The 24,339-nt window shown below is 41.5% G+C and overlaps 2 protein-coding genes across 2 annotated transcripts; both read right to left on the bottom strand.

Moving 5' to 3' along the window:
- Window positions 1-325: 325 nt before the first annotated feature.
- On the bottom strand, window positions 326-2,434 carry LOC129761292 (uncharacterized). Its single transcript, XM_055759008.1, has one exon. The coding sequence runs from the start codon at window positions 2,432-2,434 to the stop codon at window positions 326-328; it is 2,109 nt and encodes a 702-aa protein (XP_055614983.1).
- Window positions 2,435-2,466: 32 nt separating this feature from the next.
- On the bottom strand, window positions 2,467-5,492 carry LOC129761291 (uncharacterized). The gene is made up of 2 exons (XM_055759007.1): window positions 5,343-5,492; window positions 2,467-5,286 (listed from the first exon to the last, which is right to left on the bottom strand). Exons 1-2 carry the CDS (start codon window positions 5,490-5,492, stop codon window positions 2,467-2,469), a joined length of 2,970 nt encoding a protein of 989 aa, XP_055614982.1.
- Window positions 5,493-24,339: the final 18,847 nt, after the last annotated feature.

The following is a 24,339-nucleotide window of genomic DNA, read 5'->3' as shown; positions in this document are numbered from 1 at the left end:
CGAACAAAGAAACTTCCTTGTTAATCGACCTTTAATTTTTCAGCCGATCAAAGCTAAAAAATTTAATTTTAATTTTTTTTTGAAATTTAATTTGAATTTATGCTTACAAGATTTCTATGTGTAATGTCCTGAATTCTATTATTTTCGTATCTAATTCAGCTCTATAGAAACACTTCCTTTTCATAAATTTCCTACTATCAATAACATTCCACTTGTATAGTATTTCTTTATTTTTTTCTTCTGGCAACTCTATCTCTCATTCTCAACCTCTCTCCTATCTCTGTCAACCTTGTTTGCTTACAAACATATCCACCCTTGTGGCACTTCACATACCGTGCGGTAGTAGATCTGCAGTGCTCCCAACATATTCCCCGACCCGTAACCCTGGTCCGGAAGTTATGTCCGGTTCGGTGTTACCAGCTTCTAACTCCAGCACGGCTAAGTTCACTACAGCACGCTTGTATCGCTTAGTTCTGGTACGCACCCATGCCTGCCGTATACGTCCATCGCTAGACACGATGGGTTCTTCTACTATTTCGCGGACCCAGCACTTCCGGTTGTTGCCTTCGACAATATACACCAAGTCGCCCGCTTTCAGTTGTTTCGTTTCGCCAAACCACTTTGTGCGTTGATTCAATGACGGAACATACTCTTTGATCCAGCGTTGCCACAGCTCACTCGCTAACTGTTGTGATCGTTTGTAGGTATCTCGAAGAGCCTCAGCCGGATACGGGGGTGGAATCGCTGCGTTTCGGAGGCTGGATGGAGGGCCCCGCAGGAAATGATTTGGCGTCAACGCTTCCATTTCATCTGATTCTTGTGACACGTACGTAAGCGGACGTGAATTTATCATGTCCTCTGCTTCCACGATGCACGTCTGGAGAATCTCATCAGTAAGTCGTTTACCATCATCTAGGGCCTTCAAAATTTCTTTGGTTGAGCGAACCAGTCGCTCCCACACACCCCCCATATGAGGTGCCGCAGGTGGATTGAATCTCCACTTAGTCCTCGCATTAGTGAATTGATCTGCACAATCGAACACGATGTTTTCAAGCAGCGCCAATAACTCTTTACTAGCCCCTTGAAAATTGGTACCGTTATCGGAAATAAATTCGATCGGCCAGTCTCGACGACAGATGAAACGGCTTATAGCCATCAAGCAGGACTGCGTGGTTAACCCATGAGCCACCTCTAGATGCACCGCTCGCGTTACCATGCATGTGAATAATGCTATCCAGCGTTTTTCTTTGCGCCGTCCAACAACCACTTCAAATGGTCCCATGTAATCAACTCCCACGAAACTGAATGGTCTGAGATTCGGAGTCAATCGCTGCACTGGCAACGGAGATTCTCTAGGAACTTGAGGACGATTACGATGAACTTTGCACCAGATGCAAGCCGACAATACCTTTCGCACCACTGCATCCACATGAATTACGTGAAACGACTGCCTGAGTTTGTTTTTCACCGCTAGTCGATATCCATGACCACACCTCTCATGAAGGTTTTGGACAATCAGATTGGTAATCCTTGAGTTGTCTGGTAAAATTACTGGAAACCTTAAATCAAACGGAAGATCTTCTGCTCGCTCGCAGCGGCCTTCCATTCGAATCAAGCCATTTTCGTCGATTAGCGGAGTCAGCTTTTTCAGTGGACTGGATTTCTCTAATAGAAGCCATTGATTTATTGGTCTATCTTTATTTCGTTTCAGCACCTTCAGCTCGTCGATGAAGCTTTCCGCCTGTGCCATTTTTAGCAGACAATGTTCTGCCTTTTCATACTCCTCTTGTTGCAACGGTACACGTATGCAGGCCATTGTATTCTGCTTCAACGCCTTCGCCTGTCGTTCCGTTGGTTTCAATGTCTCAATCGGTAACCCTTTGGTCTTTCGTTTGCAATTCGAAATGAAGCGAAATACGGACGCGATTGTCCGAACGAGCACGTTCCACTTGGAAAAACGCGTTGCATCGATTAGAATTGCTTGTCCTTTTGTTTCGTGCAATAATAAGTGGATACGAAGTTCTTCTGTTGTGTTTGCTGGCGGTAGTTCCTTTTTTGGCCAGTTCTGCTCGATTTCGTATAAAAATGTGGGTCCTCGTACCCACACACTGTCGGAATGCATCTCCGGATCTTTACCCCATTTCGTTAGCTGATCAGCCACATTTAGTCTAGTCGGTATCCAACGCCAATCGCTCACTTTAGTTAGACTGAGAATCTCGCCAATTCTGAAACCGACGAACTGCTTGTACCTCCTCTGATCTGACCGAATCCACGAAAGGACGACACTAGCGTCAACCCAGAAGATGACTCTGTGAATCGCAAAACTGTGGTTTTCATGAATCGTTCGCGATAGTCGTGCGCCAAGAACTGCTGCTAGTAGCTCTAGGCGCGGTATTGATACCTGCTTTAGTGGAGCCACCTTAGAACGACTCATCACCAATGCGCACCTCACTTCGTATGCGCACCTCACTTGAGTATATGTAACTCAAGACCCTCTATCTCGCTCGATTTGGCCCCGCCGAAATAACTTCTTGGTAGTTTGAAGAATCCGATATTCTGCATTATATTTATCAGACATCTCCATTTCTCGAGCGACTCCGCATCGATCTTCGTATCCCAATCACAGCCAGTGCGCCAGAGATCTTGTATTAGCATCTTTCGCCGTACGGTGACGGGGGTAAGGAACCCCGTTGGATCAAATTGGGCCATTACGAAGCTTAGTACAATTCGTTTCGTTGGACATTTTTCGCTATCAAGAAACTCCTTGTACATTGTATTCGACGCGGTGGCGAAACAGAAGCTATCTTCTACAGACTCCCAAACAATGCCTAACACACGCTCATACTCTGTACCTTTATCCCGATTAAAATGGACTGCAGCATCCGAATTACGTTCACCTAGCTCCGATAACAATTCCTTCGAATTTGACACCCAATTTCTGATGTGAAAACCACCTTTTGAATGCACATACTTCACTTCCTTGGCCCGCTGGATCGCTTCCTCTACCGAGTCTACGCTGTCGTAATAATCGTCCACGTAGTGTTTCTCACGAATTGCTGTCACTGCATCTGGGTACTTCTCCGCAAATTGTTCCGCATTGAGGTTTTTGACAAATTGCGCGGAACAGGGCGAACACGTGGAGCCAAAGGTGGCCACATCCATCACGTACACCTGAGGTACTTCTCTTGGGTCAAATCTAAATAAGAACCGTTGCGCTTGCTTATCTTCCACACGAATTCGGATTTGATGATACATTTCCTGGATGTCTCCGCCAAATGCAATGGGGCGTTCTCTGAACTGGCAAATAACCTTCGGGAGTGGTACCAGCATATCCGGCCCCTTCAACAGTTCAACAGTGTTCAAAGACACTTCTTTGACCGACGCCGCAGCGTCCCATACCAGACGCACCTTTTGTGGTTTACGTTGATTCAAAACCACGTTCACTGGAAGATACCAGACCGACGAGCCCGGTGTCTGCGCTTGTTCTGCGTCGGTAATTTTGTGGGCGTAGCCCTTCATTTGATAATCATTGATCTGCTGGTAAACATTTCGCTTCAACGATGGATCTCTCTCCAGCTTTCGTTCAAGAGCCTTCATTCTCCGCAGGGCCATCGGGTAGCTGTCGGGAAAGCGCCGCTCATCCTCTCGCCATAGCAGCCCCGTTTCAAAATGCTCTCCTATCCGCTTAGTCGTAGCTTGCAGAATCGTTTTCGCACGCTGTTCTTCCTTCGGTTCAGGAATAGGGAACGACGAAAAATTAGGCTCCTCTAACATATATTGGTTGCGCATTAAATCGTGCAACTCTTGATTACTCACTGCTGTGACTGTATGCAAATTTAGGAAAGTACTGACGCTCGGCTTCCGCTTCTCTGGACCATATACCGTCCAACCTATTCTAGACCGCACAGCAATGGGCTCGTTTTGTTTGCCAACCCGTGACTCCAGTGGTGCAAAGAGATGTAGATTATCTAAACCGATCAATATCGCAGCTTGCCCTGTTGGAAAATCATTCACAGGGAGTTCAGCTAAGTGTGGATACCGCTTCACAACATCTGAAAAATGTGTGTCTTGTTTTGGAAGCAAAAGCTCTGATACAGTGCGAACATTCTCTAGTGGAATCTTTTCCTTTGATCCTTTTACCGACAGCATTAACTCGACTTTACGGGAATTATTTTCGAAACGATTAATGTTTCCCGTCCACGTAACAATGAGCGGCTCAGGTTCCCCTTCCGCCTTTAATCGACATGCAACATCTTCATCGACCAACGTGGTAGACGAACCTTCATCTAAAAATGCCAGAGTATCGTATCGTTTGCTACCAAAGTGCAACGTCACCGGTGCCATGCGAAATATAACCGACCGATCTGCCCCTCTGTGTGCGTTGCATTCTACTTTCTGTAGCTGCACGGATTCTTCCACGCGATGTAAAAGTGTGTGATGATTCGCTCTGCAGTTCTTTACCGTACACCGTATATTGGAACCGCAAGGTTTGTCGCCATGTTTATTTAGACAGAGGCTACATAACCTTAGTCTCTCTACAGCTCTCAACCGTTCTACGATGTCGTCGCAGTATCTAATCCGGTGATCAGTTCGCTGACAGATCCAGCATGGTTTGTTTGCCTTTTCCTGCTGCATTCCCTCATCACTGTCCGTCGCCAAGTCGTGTAGGTGTATAAACTCGTTCTTCTTTGCAGATTTATTCTTCGAGTATCGCGCGTAATCGTTGTCCAGTGACGAGTAGGCCACTGCTTCGGAGGCGACGTCACCGATCCCTGTTATGTAATCAGTGAACAATCGTAGTGGTGTTCCTTTCTTACCACGTTTGAACTCTACCCACTTCATCTGATAGTCTGGTGGCAGTTTTTCAACAAGTTGCTGCACCAAAAGCGGGTTGCGAAGATGATCACGAAGGCGGGTTGCCTCTAAATGATCACAGAGTTGCTTAACAGTTATGCCGAACCTCACAAATGATTGCAGATTATCTGTCGTCGGCGGTGAGGCGTTCTTTACCTTCTTCAGCAACATTCCCAACAATTTATCTGGCTGGTCAAATAACCTGCGCAAATCTCGAATAACTTCCGGCACAGAACCCGGAAGTATCAACATGCTTCTCACAGCATTCAGTGCTTCTCCTCCCAAACTGTTCATCAAACGTTCAAGGTTTTCAATATTTGAATAACCGCAAGCCTCGGTTGTATTCTCGAAGCAGCTTATAAAAAGCGGCAATGTTTCCGGATCCCCGTTAAATTTTGGTAGGTTGCCGGATATCACTTTCCTCGTAGCAATCTGCTCACGAGTTAATTTTAAGACTTGACCCCCGTTAAACTGCGATTTCTACCAACCTCGCTCTGAACCAACAAATTTTCGCCCTCACATTCTTCTTCATCACTATCAGACTCGTCTTGATCTACTACGCATTCTTTAACTGGTGTTTTTGATTCTTCAAAACGGTGGCTTTGGAGTTTCAAGTCATTACATTTGATGTTGACCATCGGCTTCCCACCCTTACTGTAAGCTCCACGTACATCTCTTCCCCGGGATTCCTAAGCGTTCTGATCTTTTAACCAAGCCTTCACTTTCTGCTCCGACGCTTCAGCTACCGCAGCTCCTTCTTCCACGACTGATTGAACTTTTTGAAGACTGTTATTCATTTTACACCGAATCTCGTTCCGCTGCTTAAAGAATGCTTGTTCATCTGCTAACTGTGTTTCTAATAGCTCCTGTTCTTGTTTAAGCTTTTCTGCCTGCATCAAGCGTTGCACTTCAAGTTCCCTCTTGCGCATATTCTGTTCCATTTCCAACTGCTTTCCGTTCCATTCTATCTCTCGACGTAATCTAGACTCACGGATTTCCATTTGCTTCGCAAATGCTCTTTCACGCGCTAGCTGTTCCTCCTCAAACTGCTGCTCAGTTAGGTCCGAAACAGATCCATTGCCGCGAACAGAACCCGCATCACTTCTCAATCCACTTTTGCCTTTATTTGATCGCGTCTTCACAGGCTTAGGAACATTAAGTTGTTGAACGTTAGATGCAACACATCGCAAACAGAGCCAATCAACCTCAGCGATTTTCTCATCCACACCAGCGCAAGAAAAATGGGCCCATTGCTCACAATTCTTGCATTGTACCCAGTCGATATCATCCGACTCACCTTTGCTGCAATATACGCATACTGAACTTGCAGTGGGTGGGGCCTTTTCATGACCCACATCGTCTTTAGTGTTACGAGATGTCATTGCGAAGAGTAATCAAATCCGAACTAGTTCTTTGATTTTTGTTTGGATCGAACAAAGAAACTTCCTTGTTAATCGACCTTTAATTTTTCAGCCGATCAAAGCTGTAATTTATTTTATGGTTAAAAAAAATACATTTAAGATACTATTTTCCTTACAATTAGTGTTCCTTTAATTTCTTAATTCCTCTTCCTTTCTTCCTTCCTCTATATACTCTCTACGTGTGGATCGACAATTTGTTTTATACGTTGGCTCCAAATACTTTTCCGTGTGAAATGTTAAATTCCTGTTCGTTGTATCTGTGCCATAAATATTGTTTCAAAGCTTGTAAATTTAATTTGAATTTATGCTTACAAGATTTCTATGTGTAATGTCCTGAATTCTATTATTTTCGTATCTAATTTAGCTCTATAGAAACACTTCCTTTTCATAAATTTCCTACTATCAATAACATTCCACTTGTATAGTATTTCTTTATTTTCTTCTTCTGGCAACTCTATCTCTCATTCTCAACCTCTCTCCTATCTCTGTCAACCTTGTTTGCTTACAAACATATCCACCCTTGTGGCACTTCACATACCGTGCGGTAGTAGATCTGCAGTGCTCCCAACAGGTATATATAGTTTATAGTTTTTTTCCTCACGAACTGAATAGGAATTGGAATTGGTGTTGGATTTAAGAGACTTTAAACTCTGGGAGTTCATTCGTCTCTAACTGAATATTTAACACTGCGGTGTTTTGATTCGGTGTTGACAAAACTTGTTCATGGTGCCACCACTACCCGTCTATGGCGCTGCGAGCAGTTGAAATTGACAAGCTGTAACCATGTACAACGGTGAAATAGGTCGGTACAGATACAGCGATTGTACCGAGTTGCTTGCATGGTTCCCAGCAGACATTAAATCGTATAATTTTGCACGTGCCAAGTCTTACAAGAAATCCGAATAAATCATAATCGCATATAATAGCAATCAAAGTATGTATCGTGTATATTTGAAATCGCATAAAATGTAAAAACTCGATTTTATATACCATTATCAAATTAAGTCGCATATCGGTATAATAAACATCAATTTTATGATGTACATTGTCGTAAAATATATTTAATCCGCATCATATGCGTATATTACGCTGATGCAGTTTGTGTGTCGTATAAACGTATAATTTAAATCGATTCAGTACTGTAGAAAATCGTGTTGCATGCTGAAGAAAATCATGAAACAGTAAATCATATTAGATCCTAATAAAGGACATATTACATCATATTGAAATGTCAATGAAATGCTGATGCACTCGAAAGTTTTAACCGCTGTTGAATTAAATTGCAGATAGCCGCGCGAGATTGCTGGTGGATGATAATCCAGACGACCGGAGTTCGAACCCATATCGGAGCAGTTTTCACCAAACATCAATCTGTGTCATTTTAAACATTCATATTCCACTCCCAACACAAGTCAATCAAACAATTATTATTTCTACCAACATAAATACTCATATATAAAAATGGCGATTCGTGAGGCTATAATAAACATTTAACGAAAATATTTTGTGCCATTTGTTTTTTTTCTATGTCTGTAATAAATCGTATATGAGTATGGTAAAAGTCGCTATTATAGCCGGTCAAAGTTGCATATTCATCCAAACAAATTCGGTAAGCATTTGCCATGTATGTATATGGCCTCCACTTTTGCATGCATATGCCAGTTAGGCGCATTATATGCCAACCAAATTTTAGGGCATATGATGTTATATATACGCTTGTTATGCGATTTAATGTTTGCTGAGTTCTAGCCAAGGAGCTGGAATTGACAGGTGGTTCGTTTTCGACAGTATGATAATAAGGCATGGATGATGCGAGAGGGGATGAAAAATGACAGCGGCTTTTTTGTTTATAAACAAAGTAGATCAAATCTTTATGCTACATAGCGGTCCCCACCAATATATACCTACGCTGGGCTGGTTTCAATCGAACTAGCTGTTGTGTCTCACAACCCGAACGATCAGGCGAGTCTCCAGCTAAAGCAGTACGGCACAAGCCCACCGGTTATTAAGAGCCACCTCTTTTATATACCCACTAGCAAAGCTCCCACAATCGCTGAGTTTCCAATCCCAGCAGCAACGGCAACAACCCTCACGTCCCGTAGAACAGCAATGCAGACAATAACTTGCAGCAGTCACCGAAACACTACAATGATGCCAACAGCGTAAACAAAACCAACATTTATGCGCAGCAAACACATAGCGGCATGCACTCCTCATTGCATGCCATTTGTTATCCTCTTTCTCGGAAAACTCTAGCCGTTCGTTTGGCCGCTGTCAATTCGAACTCAAGTAATGGCTGAACAGCAGTTCTGACATAACGTTCCACCTTATTATACCGCCTTGGTTCTAGCGCTGTACATGGTGACAGACATACAATTTTCGAAGTACAGCGGTAGTACAGCTGTATGTTGGTCATAAGTATTATACTTATGACAGACATACAGCTGTACTTGCGTTGTACTTCGAAAATTGTATGTCTGTCACCATGTACAGCGCTAGAACCATGCAAGCAACTCGGTACAATCGCTGTACCTGTACCGACCTATTTTTCCGCTGTACATGGCTACAGTTGTACTGTGCGCAGCGCCATAGACGGTTAGTGGTGGGTAGCATGAACAAAACGAATCAAAACATTTGGTATACATTCTTTTCATTGACTTTCTCTTGAGTTAATAACTCAGATTGAAACATATTTGTTGTGTTCGATAGTTTAGACGCTAAATAAAAACCTTTTTCATTGAAATATTGGTGAAAATACAATGCAATAAATTCAAACTTCTGATTGTCAGTCTGACATGCGGTACAATGTACAACCAAAGTATGTGTGTCATGCTATCGTGGTACCTGTACAACGCTGTACACGTACAGCGCTAGTACAGTTGTATGTCTGTCCATGGTATTACCTCACGGACTTCCAGACTGAATTGCCAGATTTGCAAGCGGAGATTTAATGTTTGTTAGACTTTTTTGCGATTGCAATTAAAATTTATAAACTTCTGAAATTGTAGGAATCATAAATGAAAGCTTTTGGTTTGGAAAAACAGATACAGTAATTTACATTTAATGCGACATGCCGGAGAACCACTCAGTGTCGCATTGGAGGCGATTTGACCTGTAATTGGACATTTAAGATGAGAGTGGTACAGCGTCGACGTCTGGCGGCGAATTTCAATGTGGGTCCATAATTTGGGCCCGAACTCGATGTTTACAAAAATGTCTAACTAAACGTGTCGCATTAAGGTCTGTCCAATTAGAAAAATGTGGCATTAAATGTAAATTACTATACCTAAAATAGCAAAATACAGTACTTTTCGCGATACAAATCAAAACCTCAAAGTAAACTGACAATGTGATGGTGAGAGAGTGAATGAAAATTAACAACGTCTTAGGAATTTTTTAACATTGAACTCGGTCATTCTTTGCGCTAGCGAGCGGGCAGCCACTTTAGTCTAAGTTGTGTGTTTCTTCACACTCCGCTATAAAATTCGGGGAATGAGAAGATCTGGGAAAATCACAGGTGAAAAAACATCACGTGTTAATTCAAGTTACAGTAGAATCCCGATTATCCGCGAATAGTCGGGATGATGTTTAAACATAGAAACTATGTTTTATCAAAACAGAAATAGATACAGATACAGATAATCGGGGTACAGATACAGATACAGATAATCGGGGTTCTACTGTCATAGTCTTATTTATCGAATAAAATCATTTGCTTGCAGATAATATAATTTGCATATATTTTCGCAATCTAAAATAATCTGGCATCCCTGAAACTGAAAGGATCAGTCTGTATTTGTGAAGCGAGTATTATGGTGTGTTTTGACGTAGGACTACGTCTTTCATTTCTATACCGGGGTGTAAAACCAAAGTTTCGAGAACGAAAGCGTTACGCTGGAGACCGAGATTTTGAGCGTTAATAGCTCTTAAACAACTGAACGAAATGGTATGATAAACACTTCATTTGAAAGATAAAATGTCTACGCGTCATATACTTGTTACTTTTTCATCCAAAAACTTGTTTCAATAGTCTTAAAATTGCTTTCAAAACAGGCTATTGAAATCACCAATCGGTATATAAGCGAGCGCCGCTCGTAAACCCACTCAGTTATGACTGAACAGCGATTGGAGCATGTTGTCACTGTTGTTGTGAAGCTAATTTCGTTTATCATGAAAACGCTGATGAACGGTGTCACCAAGAGCCTGTTTGTGCACCTAAGGCCAAAAGGGAATCCATCAGGAGGAGAGTGATGCCACGGTTCCGCTTGAAACATCGGAGCAGCCGCCACACACACACACACACACACACATACACGCGCGGAATTCTCGTTGCTATCATCGTTGCTGAAAAATAATCTGCCAGTTCCCCTGGGAATTGAAAAATACATTCATGCGAAAGAGTTTATTTCAATGTTTTCTATCCATATAACACTGCAACCAAATACATTTGGTTTTGTCATTTTTCAATCAGTCGCAATTAACAGGAAAGCTTCTGAATATTTTTTTCCCCATCAGTGGAAATTTTCGTATCCAATGTTGGATGCATAACATGAAAAACGGAAAATGTTTTACATCGCGAAAATCAAGTCATTTTCGAACGATTATTTGCTTTCTACTCATATAATGCTGCGACCAAATACATTTCGTTTTGGATTTTTTCAATCAAGTGCGATCAACGTAAGACCACGTCTTTCGGCAATTTATTAGAGGTGCAATGAATCTTTAGGAATTCCCGCTCTACGCGCACTGGCAAACAATGCTTACTCAACAATTTCTCAAACGAGAAATGGGTGTTGTGAGAAAGGATTAGCGAACGCGAAAACGACAAACGGGAGAAAGATACGTTTGGAGGTTGAAGGAAATTGGCAGAAAACTTCTTCATTCTATCATTCAAATAATGTGATTCATACCACATCGTTTTGCCAGAAAGAGATTATTAATGCTCAAAGGAGGAATCGAGTCCTCCGAGGAAATTACCCAGCGCAAATTAGAGTCGACTATCGATTGCGGCATTCGTACACAAATATTTTTATAATGCAGTTTCACCAAAGTGATTTCTTCGGATATATTCACTACATCATGTCATGTATTTCATATTCTTCATTAAGAAATCCATATCCATGGCACCTATCGGTAACGAATTATTATCGAAACCACGATTTTCGCTAAATGCTCCTTTCAGTTCGGCCTGTAAAAAACTTTTCTGTACTCTAATCCATCAAATTTGGAGCCCTGAAAAGGGCCGTTGATTATATGCTAAGCTAATATAGCACGCTCTCCTCGGATACGATGGGCCAGCTGGATGTCCTTGGGCATGATGTGACGCGTTTTGCATGGATAGCACACAAATTGATATCTTCGAATAAGCCTCCTGCAGCGTCATAGCCGCGGAACTTTGGAAGCGCAAGTCGGTTTTCAAGTCCTGAGCAATTCCACGATCCAAATGCGGATCAGCAATTCGGTCGACTTCTGATAGCGATGAATTTCACGCAAAGTTCCCGGTCGATAGCGATGTGGCTTCTCCACCTATCCTGCTACTGGTGCGCTTATCCGAGCTGACTTCGTGTGCCTTACCACCGAATGACTAACGAGCTGTCTGCGAAAGACTAACGAGCTCGAGTCCTCACGGTGCGAGAGTAGAGTAAGAAATGAACGAAAGCAAAGGAAGCGTCATTTTATAAACCATAAAAGTATAGAATCTAAATCCCACCCTTATTATATTCGTGAGTATACAGTAAGCTTATACAATAAAGAGGGTGGGGTTTACATTCGATTCTTTTATGTTTTATAAAATGACACTTCCCTTGCTTTCGTTCATTTCTAACTCTACTCTCGCACCGTGAGGACTCGTTTCATCGGGACTAAGCAGACAGCTCGTTAGTCCTTCGGTGGTAAGGCACCACGAAAGCAGCTCGGATAAGCGCACCAGCCGCAGGATAGGTGAAGAAGCCACATCGCTATCGACCGGGAACTTCGCATGAAATTCGTCGCTATCAGAAGTCGACCGAATTGCTGATCCGCAAGCTACCTTTGCAGCATTTAGTTCGTGGAATTGCTCAGGACTTCAAAACCGACTTGCGCTTCCAAAGTTCCGCGGTTATGACGCTGCAGGAGGCTTATTCGAAGTTACAAATTTGTGTGCTATCCACGTAAAACGCGTCACATCATGCCCAAGGACATCCAGCTGGCCCGTCGAATCCAAGGAGAGGGTGCTATATTAGCTTAGCATATAATCAACGGCCCTTTTCAGGGCTCCAAATTTGATGGATTAGAGTTCAGAAAAGGTTTTTGCAGGCCAAACTGCAAACGAGAATTTTCGTTTGGATGCCATACAGTATCGAGAAAATTCCGGAAAGATCTAATCGTTGCTGAAAAATAATCTGCCAGTTCCCTGGGAATTGTAGAATACATCCATGCGAAAGAGTTTATTTTAATGTTTTGTAATTATATGGCGAACACAGCGACCAAATACATTTGATTTCGTAATTTTTCAATCAAGTGTAATTAGCTGGAAAGCTTCTGAAGATTATTCTTTCCCATCAGTAGGATATTTTCGTATCCAACAATGGATGCATAACATGAAAAACGGAAAATGTTTCGTATCGCCAAAATTATATAATTTTCAATCGATTATTGCTCAGTCGCCGAAATTTTCATACTCAGAGAGTTCATTCTCCTCTAGTTTGCCTTCCAAATTGCCATCGTAAACCACACCTTCTCTCGATTCAATCACGCACGAAAAGCATACTGAAATGATATTCTGGTGGTGAAACCCATTCATTTTTCGTGAGGCGTCGTGCACAAATTACGTAACGCGATAAGGGGGGAGGGGGTAGATGTTGCGTTACTTTCTGTTTATTAGAGATAGGAAATTGCGTTACGAAAGGGGGGGGGGGAGGTTCAAAATCCGGATTTTTGCGTTACGTAATTTGTGCACGACGCCTGAGGACATCGACAAGACAACATCGTTACTGAACGAGCTGAACGGCGAGGGATCGAGGTATTCATTACCTGGCTTGACCTGATCTGAAATGCAATCAGTTTGTTTTAACTGTGAGGGAGCGCAGAAAAGCCGATCGATCAGAAGGAGAAGAGAAGGTGACCAAGAGAGTATCAGCATCGAAATACGGTTCCTCGGGAAGACATAGAAGCAGCCGCCACACACACACACACACATACACGCGCGCAACTCTTTTCGTTTGCTGGTTATCGAGAGGTTAACCTGGAAAGAAATGATCGTTGCTGAAAAATAATCTGCCAGTTCCCCTTGGAATTGAAAATTACATTCAAGCGAGTTTATTTTAATGTTTTCTATCCATATAATACTGCGACCACATACATTTGGTTTTGTGATTTGTCAATCAAGTGCAGTTAACAGGAAAGCTTCTGAAGATTATTCTTCAGAACAAGGTTTTTTGTATCCAATATTGGATGCATAAAACCTTGAGTCTTCAAAGTAACACTCTCGTTTTTGAAGTCACCCAAATATTTATTTATTCATTCATTCAGGATGGATTTAGATTCAACTTCAAACAAATGATCTCTAAATCGACGATAGTCCTACGTCACCCTTGCGGTTATACCATAGATATAACCCACTTCCTGTTTTTGAGAAGGAAAAACGAGTTTTAAAGTGTAAATTATGAATGAAAATTAACTTTTCCAAATCAAATTAGTATTCTATGTGAATGCAAATCACTTTTTTTCTGCAAGTGGTGAGAAAATCCCATACAAAAATTGTATCTGAAACTGACGTTATATAATAATAATAAATTTTAGTAGGAATATCTGAAAATTCATAGAAAATAGGTTAAGTTAGAGTTAGGACTACACGCTTCAACTAATTAAATAATACCAAGTAGATATATTCATTCAAATTTTACCAATTGAAAATTGCCTTTTAGCATTCTAATCTGATGGAGAATAGTTTGGATCCCAAACTCGAATGTCGTCACTAGCCATCGCGGATATTTTCGTTGTGTCGGGTTGAGGGCGATATTGACCGTGTAATACCAGGGACAGACATACAGCTGTACTTGCGTTGTACGTGTACAGCGTTGTACAGGTACCATCGTACCATGACAGACATACTTTGGTTGTACATTGTACCGTATGTCAAACTGACAATCAGATATTTTTCCAATTTCCACCACATATTTCAATTAAAAGGTTTTTATTTAGTGTCTAAACTATCAAACACAACAAAAAAGTTTCCAATCTGAGTTATTAACTTAAAAGAAAGTCAATGAAAAGAACGTTTATGAAGTGATTTGATTCTGCTTGTTCATGCTACCCACCACTAACCGTCTATGGCGCTGCGCACAGTACAACTGTAGCCATGTACAGCGGTAAAATAGGTCGGTACAGGTACAGCGATTGTACCGAGTTGCTTGCATGGTTCTAGCGCTGTACATGGTGACAGACATACAATTTTCGAAGTACAACGCAAGTACAGCTGTATGTCTGTCATAAGTATAAGGCGGCGGTGACACTGGATGCAGAGAAGTGATCGTACGAATTGTATGCAATAGTGAAAGTAAACAACCACATTGAGTTGTATTGGTGTGGTTACATTGCTTCCCCCTTCTTCTTCTTCTTCAATGGCACTAACGTTCCTAGAGGAACTTCGCCGTCTCAACGTAGTATTACTTGCGTCATTTTTATTAGTACTTAGTTAAGATTTCTATGCCAAATAACACACCTTGAATGCATTCTGAGTGGCAAGCTCTAGAATACGCGTGATCACAGTGCAAGTCGGAGGAAATTTCTTTGACGAAAAATTCCCCCGACCAGAACGGGAACCGAAACCCGAACACCCGGCATGTTAGTTATGACGCTAACCACTCGGCCACGGGTGCACTCTTCCCCCTTGCTTCGTTCGAATTCGTCTGTTTCTATCGAACAAAATTGTTTGTTTCTATTCGTACAATCAAGTTTTCGTGCGTACTTCTATCCAAAGTAACCTTAGCCTAAGGTGGCAAAATATTGATTGAGGTTAGATCGGATGTCGAAAGCCTAGCTGTCACGATATTGAAGACACTTATTGTCCATCAGTTTGATCGTGTAAGGTGCCCACTAAGGCTGATTTAGACGATGTCAGCTGATTTAGACGATGCCAGTCAGCGCTCTAGTCGAAGTATCCAGTGAATAGAGAACAGACACTCTGTTCAAGTTAGAGGCCAATTATTTGTTCGATACTGGTACAAGTAACTTGAACAGAGTGTCTGTTCTCTGTTCACTGGATACTTCAACTAGAGCGCTGACTGGCATCGTCTAAATCAGCCTTTGGGCGATTACACATTATCCGGTTTTTGCCGGACCGGTCTGAAACCCAAATGGCAAATTTCGACCGTACCAACCTCTTTACGGCGCCGTGATGCAGCCGTCTACTGCGACTGCAATGTCCGGTGACCGGACAAGCATTACACGCGATGACAATAGTATTGTGCCGACGTCTGGTGGAGACATCAGTTTGGGAAAGCAAATCATTCTCTATAAGATTATCAAACCTTTTAAGTTTCAAGTTGTTTAAATTTTGAATGAAAATTTTTATTTCATGTTATTTGATTACTTAGAACCCGTGAACTGATTATCATTTAATCATTTTTGTATAATTTTCTTCATATTTTCACTGAAACTCATAATTGTAATACAAAATTATCATCAAATATAATTAATGATCAGGGGGTTTTCTCCACTTGCAAAAGAACGTGTTACTCCATTACGAAAATAACATATTTTATAAGAAGAAGTTAATTTTCATTCATAACTTTTATTTTCAAACATGTGTTTATTGCACCTGAAAATCTATTATCACTATCATTTCCCAAAAGCAGAGCAAGAAGTTCCATGCCATCAACGCGAATTGACAGTTGTTTGTCATGTATGTTAGTATTAGTACAATTCAGGCAGTTTTTGACGTAGGACTACGTCTAACCGGAAGATATAGGGGGTGAAATGGAAATCTAGGCACTGAACAAGTAGGAAAAAATGCAAGATTTGAAACGCTTATAACTTGAGCATTTCTCAATAGATCGCAAAGGTTTTTGCATCAATTGATAGGAAATATATCTACGCATCTATCATAACGAATAACATTTCATTTTTCTTGAGATAAATAATTGAATAATTGTGAAATATCAAGTATTGTCAAAATGCACTATGTGCCCATTTTTGATTGGTCCATTTTGTGCTACTCAAATCGTACCGACCAAAACGGGCAACCAGAGCAGCAGCGAAATAGAATGAAGCACGATTGGAAAGGAAAAAGGAAAAAAAGAAAGAAACATTGGTCGCAGTCTCACACATGCGTAATTCTCGAGCCAGCCAGTCAGCTTAAAAATCCCCGCTCCACTGCCGTAACGATCATTCTTATTCAAACCGTACACCACATCGGTTCGCATCACAACACATCAACAAACCAACCCAAGCAGCCATGTCTGGTCATGGTAAAGGAGGAAAAGTGAAGGGAAAGGCAAAATCCCGCTCGAACCGTGTTGATCTGGAGTTCCCCGCAAGGGTAGCTAGGCCGAGCGCGTTAGTATCAGTGCACCAGTCCACCTAGCCGGCGTTATATAGTTTCGGCCGCCGAAGTGGAAAAGCTGCTCGCGACGATAAGAAAACTCGCATTCAGAACAGACCACATTCGGTTCGGTGGACATCAAGACAACAACAGGCAGTTGCAGCGAGTGGCAAACGCAATCGCAAAACGACAGCAGGTAGCGGAAGAAAAAAGTTTGTTCTTTATACAATCTGCTTTGATGGCAAAACCAGAACAAGGCGGCATCGAGGGCGTTCGAAATGGTTTTTCTTAAAACCACGAGTACTAAGTTTTCTAAATTGGAACCATTCCATAAAACAAGGCGCTTTTCAGGGCCATTAAACCTTCCAAAAAAGAGTTTAGGAAATACAGTTCAATGCTTTCTAAAACATTATCCAAAATAATAATAAAACACAAATTGATTTTTTCATAATTTGTTTGCCAGGATCTGATGAGTATGTGAATTTGGCAGTTGTTCTGAGTTTATTGATTTTCACCAATTCTTAAATTGTTTCTAGATTGAAAGTACAGTAATTTACACTTATCTCGACATTTAGCTAATTGGACGGACATGTAATGCGACATATTAAGTTGGACATTTTTGTAAACATAGAGTTCGGGGTCCATATTATGACCCCACGTTGAAAGTCGACACTGTACCACTGTCATCGCAAATGATCAATTACAGGTTAAAATTACCTCCAATCCGATACTGAGTGGTGGTAATGCGACGTGCCATTGAATGTAATTTACTGTAAAAAAAAATATGTCACAAGCTGGATGGGAAGAAATTTTCCAACTGTGAAAGCTGTGGCGAGTGGCAAATGCAATCGCTAAACAGAAAGGTTTAGCCGAACAAGATGGGGATATCGAGTAATAACAAAACAATAAACTCTTTAGATTGAAGATAATTTTGTGATCCTGAAAAGGACCCTTTTTAGCCTGCATGTGAATCCAACGAGCGAACAAATCGTAATGAATGTATTTTTTTGCCATCGCTCCCTTTTAACGCTCATTCGTTCGTCTCGTTGGACTCGCCCCTCTGGCTGAGTCTGCCGATTTGTCTCTATCCTGTGAGTGTGTACCGCTAGAGTATAAAACACGCGGACCCCAACAAAATATCTTATTTTCTTTCAAACCGTATACCCGTGTGGTTGTACGGCATCGGCATCGTGGACGTAACAAAGGAGGACAAGTTAAGGGAAAGGCAAAGTCTCACTCGAACCGTTCAGGTCTCCAGTTCCCTGTTGGTCGCATTCACTGATTGCTCCGCAAGGGTAACTAGGCCGAACGGATTGGTGCCGGAGCACCAGTATACCTAACAGCGATTATAGAGTTTCGGCTGTCGGAGTGCTCGAGTTAGCTTGCAAAGCTGCTCACGACAATCAGAAAACCCGCATCAAGAACAGAGCAGCTTCGGTTCGGCGCTCATCAAGGCAACAATTAGTTTCAGTGAGTGGCAAAGTGTTTCTCCGGCACGTCGCATTAAATGTAATTTACTGAACAACATGTCACAAGCTGGATGGGAAGAAATTTTCCAATTGTGAAAGCTGTGGCGAGTGGCAAACGCAATAGCTAAACAGGAAGGTTTAACCGAACAAGATGGGAATATCGACTGATAACAAAAATACAACACCAAAGGTTCTTTTCAGAACCATCAACATATTCATAAAGAGTAAACAGTAAACTAATCCATTTTTCAGGTAGATAGGTAGGTATTCACGTAGGAGAAGAAAATAAAACAATATATTTAAAATATATATTTAACAAAAGCTGTCCCCTTTGTATAGTCCTACGTCACTCCGGTTATGTCCCCGACATTACCCACCCGTCTTTTCGTCCCATGTATTAGTATGTGTGTGCTATTGACGTTTGTTTGTTGTTTTTGAAATTCAGAATTTGCAAGTGATATGGATGGATTTACATTTACTCCTTTATTTCGCTACTGTGGAAAAAGTTTAGTGATGCAGGTTTCTGCTCAAAGCAAAGCAATGGTGAGCGATTTTATCGAGCTGAATGTGAAGGTCAGTTTTTGTTAATTTGAACACACCAAAAATAGCTCTCTAGTAATATTCTTATTGGGCATTCCACACAGTTCGACCTGACCCGGAAAGCGATCGATGACAAGGCTCGGCTCGAGGAGCTCAAGACCAAACTGTCTGTCATGTGACCGGTGATCAAGATGTTCTCCTGCCCGATGCAGAAGCATCCGCTCTGTCAGAGCGAAATCATCCAGCTGGCATATCTGATTCGGTCATTTTTCGCCTAGGATCCGCGTATTGATAACTATGTGTTGATGCGAAATACGCTCGAGAAGCCGTCCCTGCCCCGGGAGTACGCGCTCGAGGAATCTGCGGAAGCAGTGATGAAATAGTTTCTGAAGGAAAATTATGTTGTTCTAATCGTAAAGGTATGAATCACTGCAATGGTGGAATAAAAAGACACTCTAGAATAGATGGATTATCTCGTAGGCTAATTCCAAGAAAATCACAGGAAGTGAATAAATAATTGAGTAGTACCCTTAGCTTATGAAATGTTTTTTATTGGTTCATTCAAATTCTATTGGAAATATGTGGCAACAGAGTGTATGGATTGAATAATACTGTTTGTGTAAGTTTGGAAATAAAACAATTTATATATATATATATGGATATGGATAAATACACCGCAACTGGACTTTTAAATTTATTTGTCATTGAATTGTATTTTGAAATGGGGCGAGAAGATTCACACCTTCGACCGCTGGATCGCACCTATCGGTAATAATACCGTCCTGATGCAGGATGCGCGTAATTTTCGCAAGATCTGCCGTGTTCCTGGTGTGCCACATTTTAACACGGCCGTATATACTCTCCAAAGGAACGCAAATTTGAGAAGACTCGTCATTGCTGCAGCAGCTGTGGTTTCAAGGTTTTCCGTATACAAACGGCTGCATGTAGCAGGAGTATTTGCAGCAATGTTTACCTGTCAATCCACTATATAAATAAATGCACGTATGTGTATGTGAGAGATGCACGGTTTTGTGTAGCGCGAGGTCTTTTTCACATTGTTATCCGGTTATCCGTCCAAACCCAGCGGCGCTTTTTGAAACCGGTCCGGCTGAAACCGGATAATGTGTAATCGCCCTTTAGTATACAACGTCCAACGCACCATAACTTGACAATCACACCGGGAGGTTCTCTCCGTTCTGCGTTGGTTGTGATTAAATTGTTTTATAAAATAGTGATTTTTTCCTTTCTTTTGGCGACGCGAGAGTTTTTCAAAACTCTGGACAAACAATAATGACTACAAAAACAAACATCCTTGTACGATAACCACCGGTACAAAAAAGAAAGTAGTAAAATGACAACCATGATAGCATCGACCGGTGCTAGAATGGATTGCTATACAAAAGAGCAACGATTATTATAATTTACCAACGATTAGGCCGATTACACATTATCCGGTTTCTGCCGGACCGGTTTGAAACCCAAATGGCAAATTTCGACCGTACCAACCTTTTCACGGCGCCGTGATACAGCCGTCTACTGCGACTGCAATGTCCGGTGACTGGACAAGCATTATACGTGATGACAGTAGAATAGTGTCACCGTCTGGTGGCGACATCGGTTTGGGAAAGCAAATCATTCTCTATAAGACTATCGGACCTTTAGACAGTTTTGGGTTGTTCAAATTTTGAATGAAAATTTTTACTTTATGTTATTTAACCCTCCTGTACTCGCGTGCAAAATCATAACACGTATACTCGCGCACGGTGTCACAGACCAAAAATTGAACTTCTCTGTAATGTTGCCATTGTGTATTTTTCAAGCTTTATTGGCATTTATTTGAAGGAGAGGGTATGATTGAATGAAAAAACAGGAAGTGGGTTATATCTATGGTATAACCGCAAGGGTGACGTAGGACTATCGTTGATTTAGAGATCATTTGTTTGAAGTTGAATCTAAATCCATCCTGAACGAATGAATAAATAAATATTTGGGTGACTTCAAAAACGAGAGCGTTACGTTGGAGGCTCAAGGTTTTATGCATCCAATATTGGATACAAAAAACCTTGTTCTGAAGAATAATCTTCAGAAGCTTTCCTGCTAACTGCACTTGATTGACAAATCACAAAACCAAATGTATGTGGTCGCAGTATTATATGGATAAAAAACATTAAAATAAACTCGCTTGAATGTAATTTTCAATTCCAAGGGGAACTGGCAGATTATTTTTCAGCAACGATCATTTCTTTCCAGGTTTCTTCTCGATAACCAGCAAACGAAAAGAGTTGCGCGCGTGTATGTGTGTGTGTGTGGCGGCTGCTTCGATGTCTTCCCGAGGAACCGTATTTCGATGCTGATACTCTCTTGGTCACCTTCTCTTCTCCTTCTGATCGATCGGCTTTTCTGCGCTCCATCACAGTTAAAACAAACTGATTGCATTTCAGGTCAGGTCAGGCCAGGTAATGAATCCCTCGATCCCTCGCCGTTCAGCTCGTTCAGTAACGATGTTATCTTGTCGATGTGCTCAGGCGTCGTGCACCCTTACGTAACGCAATTTTCTATCTCTAATAAACAGAAAGTAACGCAACATCTACCCCCTCCCCCTTATCGCGTTACGTAATTTTCGGCGACTGAGTAATAATCGATTGAAAATTATATAATTTTCGCGATACGAAACATTTTCCGTTGCGCGCGCATACAATATTGGATACGAAAATATCCTACTGATGGGAAAGAATAATCTTCAGAAGCTTTCTAATTGCTAATTACACTTGATTGAAAAATTACGATATCAAATGTATTTGGTCGCTGTGTTATATGGTTAGAAAACATTAAAATAAACTCTTTCGCATGAATGTATTTTTCAATTCCCAGGGAACTGGCAGATTATTTTTCAGCAACGATTAGATCTTTCCGGAATTTTCTCGATGCTGTATGGCATCCAAACGAAAATTCTCGTTTCAGTTTGGCCTGCAAAAAACTTTTCTGAACTCTAATCCATCAAATTTGGAGCCCTGAAAAGGGCCGTTGATTATATGCTAAGCTAATATAGCACCTCTCCTTGGATTCGACGGGCCAGCTGAATGTCCTTGGGCATGATGTGACGCGTTTTGCATGGATAGCACACAAATTTGTATCTTCGAATAAGCCTCCTGCAGCGTCATAACCGCGGAACTTTGGAAGCGCAAGTCGGTTTTGAAGTCATGAGCAATTTCGGTCGACTTCCGATAGCGATGAATTTAACGCAAAGTTCCCGGTCGATAGCGATGTGGCTTCTTCACCTATCCTGCGGCTGGTGCGCTTATCCGAGCTGCTTTCGTGTGCCTTACCACCGAAAGACTAACGAGCTATCTGCTTGGTCCCAAACAAACGAGTCGTCACGGTGCGAGAGTAGAGTAAGAAATGAACGAAAGCAAAGGAAGCGTCATTTTATAAACCATAAAAGTATAGAATCTAAACCCCACCCTTATTATATTCGTTGCTTACCCTGAGAGAGAAACGAATAACATCGAAGTAAGTATACAGTAATGTATTTGAATCCGGACACTTTGCGTTACATTTAATACCATATCGCAGCCACAACATTTTCTGCATACGACATGCTTCTTCAGTAAAATTCTACCTCGGGAAACCAATGTCAGATCACTGCATCTCCCCCTACTCAATGAGTTTTAGGGAAAACTGGAAGAGTTTTCACTAAAACTGGTTAGTGAGGTTGATTTTACCTATATAACTGTTTAGATATTGTTTTCATTTTTTTAGTGTAATAAATTATATAACGCAATAGCTTTTTTTATATAAATGGTTATAACTCTATAAAAATGTGTTTCTGAGTTGCTTTAATATCTGCATATATATGTATGTTTTTTTTTTCCAAAATATATTTGTTTATTAAGGCACATGTGGCGTTAGCCTGACGGGGCCGGGAGTCCAATATTTTGACAATTTTTGTCTTACAACTATGTTAGTAATATGTAACCGATTACTCGCGGTTGGCTCGAGGTTAGTATTACAAGTGTTCTCATAATTGGTATGTTGCAGTCTTCGATGCTCTATACGTGTGCCCGACACGGGCTACTTCCTATTGGGATGCAGCTGACCATTAATCAGCAACGCTCCCTAGTCTGTACCCCATATCTAGCGTGGTGCGTCTTTCTCGACTCGAGGAATCCAGGATAGAATGGTCACTAGCCGGCGCAATCATCAGTTCGTGTAGAGTTGTCATGAGCGGTACAACCTTTGGCTCTTGTTGAATGATCAGTGGACTGCACAACCTTTGGCCCGTGCATCTGTAAAGAGTGTGTGTATGTATTGCCGCGACTAAGTAAAAGTTTATCGATCGGATAGGAGGGATATGAAACGGGGACACAACGAAGGAAACATCATTAAACGTTGACATCGGCGTTTCTGAGGAACAGGTATAGATGAAGCAGAAGATCAGGATCACGGCTACCTAAGATATCCCGGACGGGGATATCCGATTGTCTGCCTTTTGCTCTCAGTGCTCTAGAGAGCTGAGAGCGAGCAGCATGGAACCGGTTACACGACCAGACAACATGCTCGATGTCGTGGTAGCCATCGCCACAATCACAAAGATTGTTTGCTGCGAGCCCAATGCGATAGAGATGCGCGTTTAGGTTGTAGTGATTGGACATAAGCCGAGATATCACGCGAATGAAATCACGACCTACATTCAATCCCTTGAACCATGCACTCGTCGAGACCTTAGGGATAATCGTGTGTAACCAACGACCGAACTCATCTTCACTCCACATGCGCTGCCAACTAACGAGTGTGTCCTGACGAGGAATGTGAAAAAGACGGGTGGGTAATGTCGGGGACATAACCGGAGTGACGTAGGACTATACAAAGGGGACAGCTTTTGCTAAATATATATTTCGAATATATATTTTTATTTTCTTCTCCTACGTGAATACCTACCTATCTACCTCAAAATGGATTAGTTTACTGTTTACTCTTTATGAACATGTTGGGGTTCTGAAAAGAACCTTTGGTGTTGTGTTTTTGCGTTCTTTTTACAAACTTGATTCTTGTTTTTTTTTCTGAAGGCTTTGTACTTATTAAATGTTCAACGCCGGGCATCTGTCGGCATATGCACATATCGTACAATCAAAATGATGGCTGTGATAGGGAATGCATAGGTGGTTATCAGCTCATTCACTGTCATATATTTCACTATTGAGCATATTACCGTACCTTAAACTGTGGTTTCGGAGACGAATGAATTGTAAGATTTGTAGTCTCCGCAAACAAAGTAAATAAAAATGAAACAGAACTGAGTTTTTGGAGACGAACTCTACGATCTGTCGAGAAATAAACGAGCTATAAGCGTTCTGAAAAACCAACAGTAAATACAGGGACGGATGATCTTCGGATTAAAGTCCTTTAAAATAAGAACAGAGCAGCAGGAAATACATAGCTCATCATGTTGCTCCATTGTTAATTTTCTATACAATGCAGATGTAACGTCAGTCAATTTTCAACATCAGTTATCAACCAAAGAAAGCAGTTTTTG

This window comes from Toxorhynchites rutilus, chromosome 1 (genome assembly GCF_029784135.1).
Source record: "Toxorhynchites rutilus septentrionalis strain SRP chromosome 1, ASM2978413v1, whole genome shotgun sequence".
Classification (NCBI taxonomy): Eukaryota; Metazoa; Arthropoda; class Insecta; order Diptera; family Culicidae; genus Toxorhynchites; species Toxorhynchites rutilus.
This window is presented reverse-complemented; position numbering and strand designations above follow the sequence as displayed.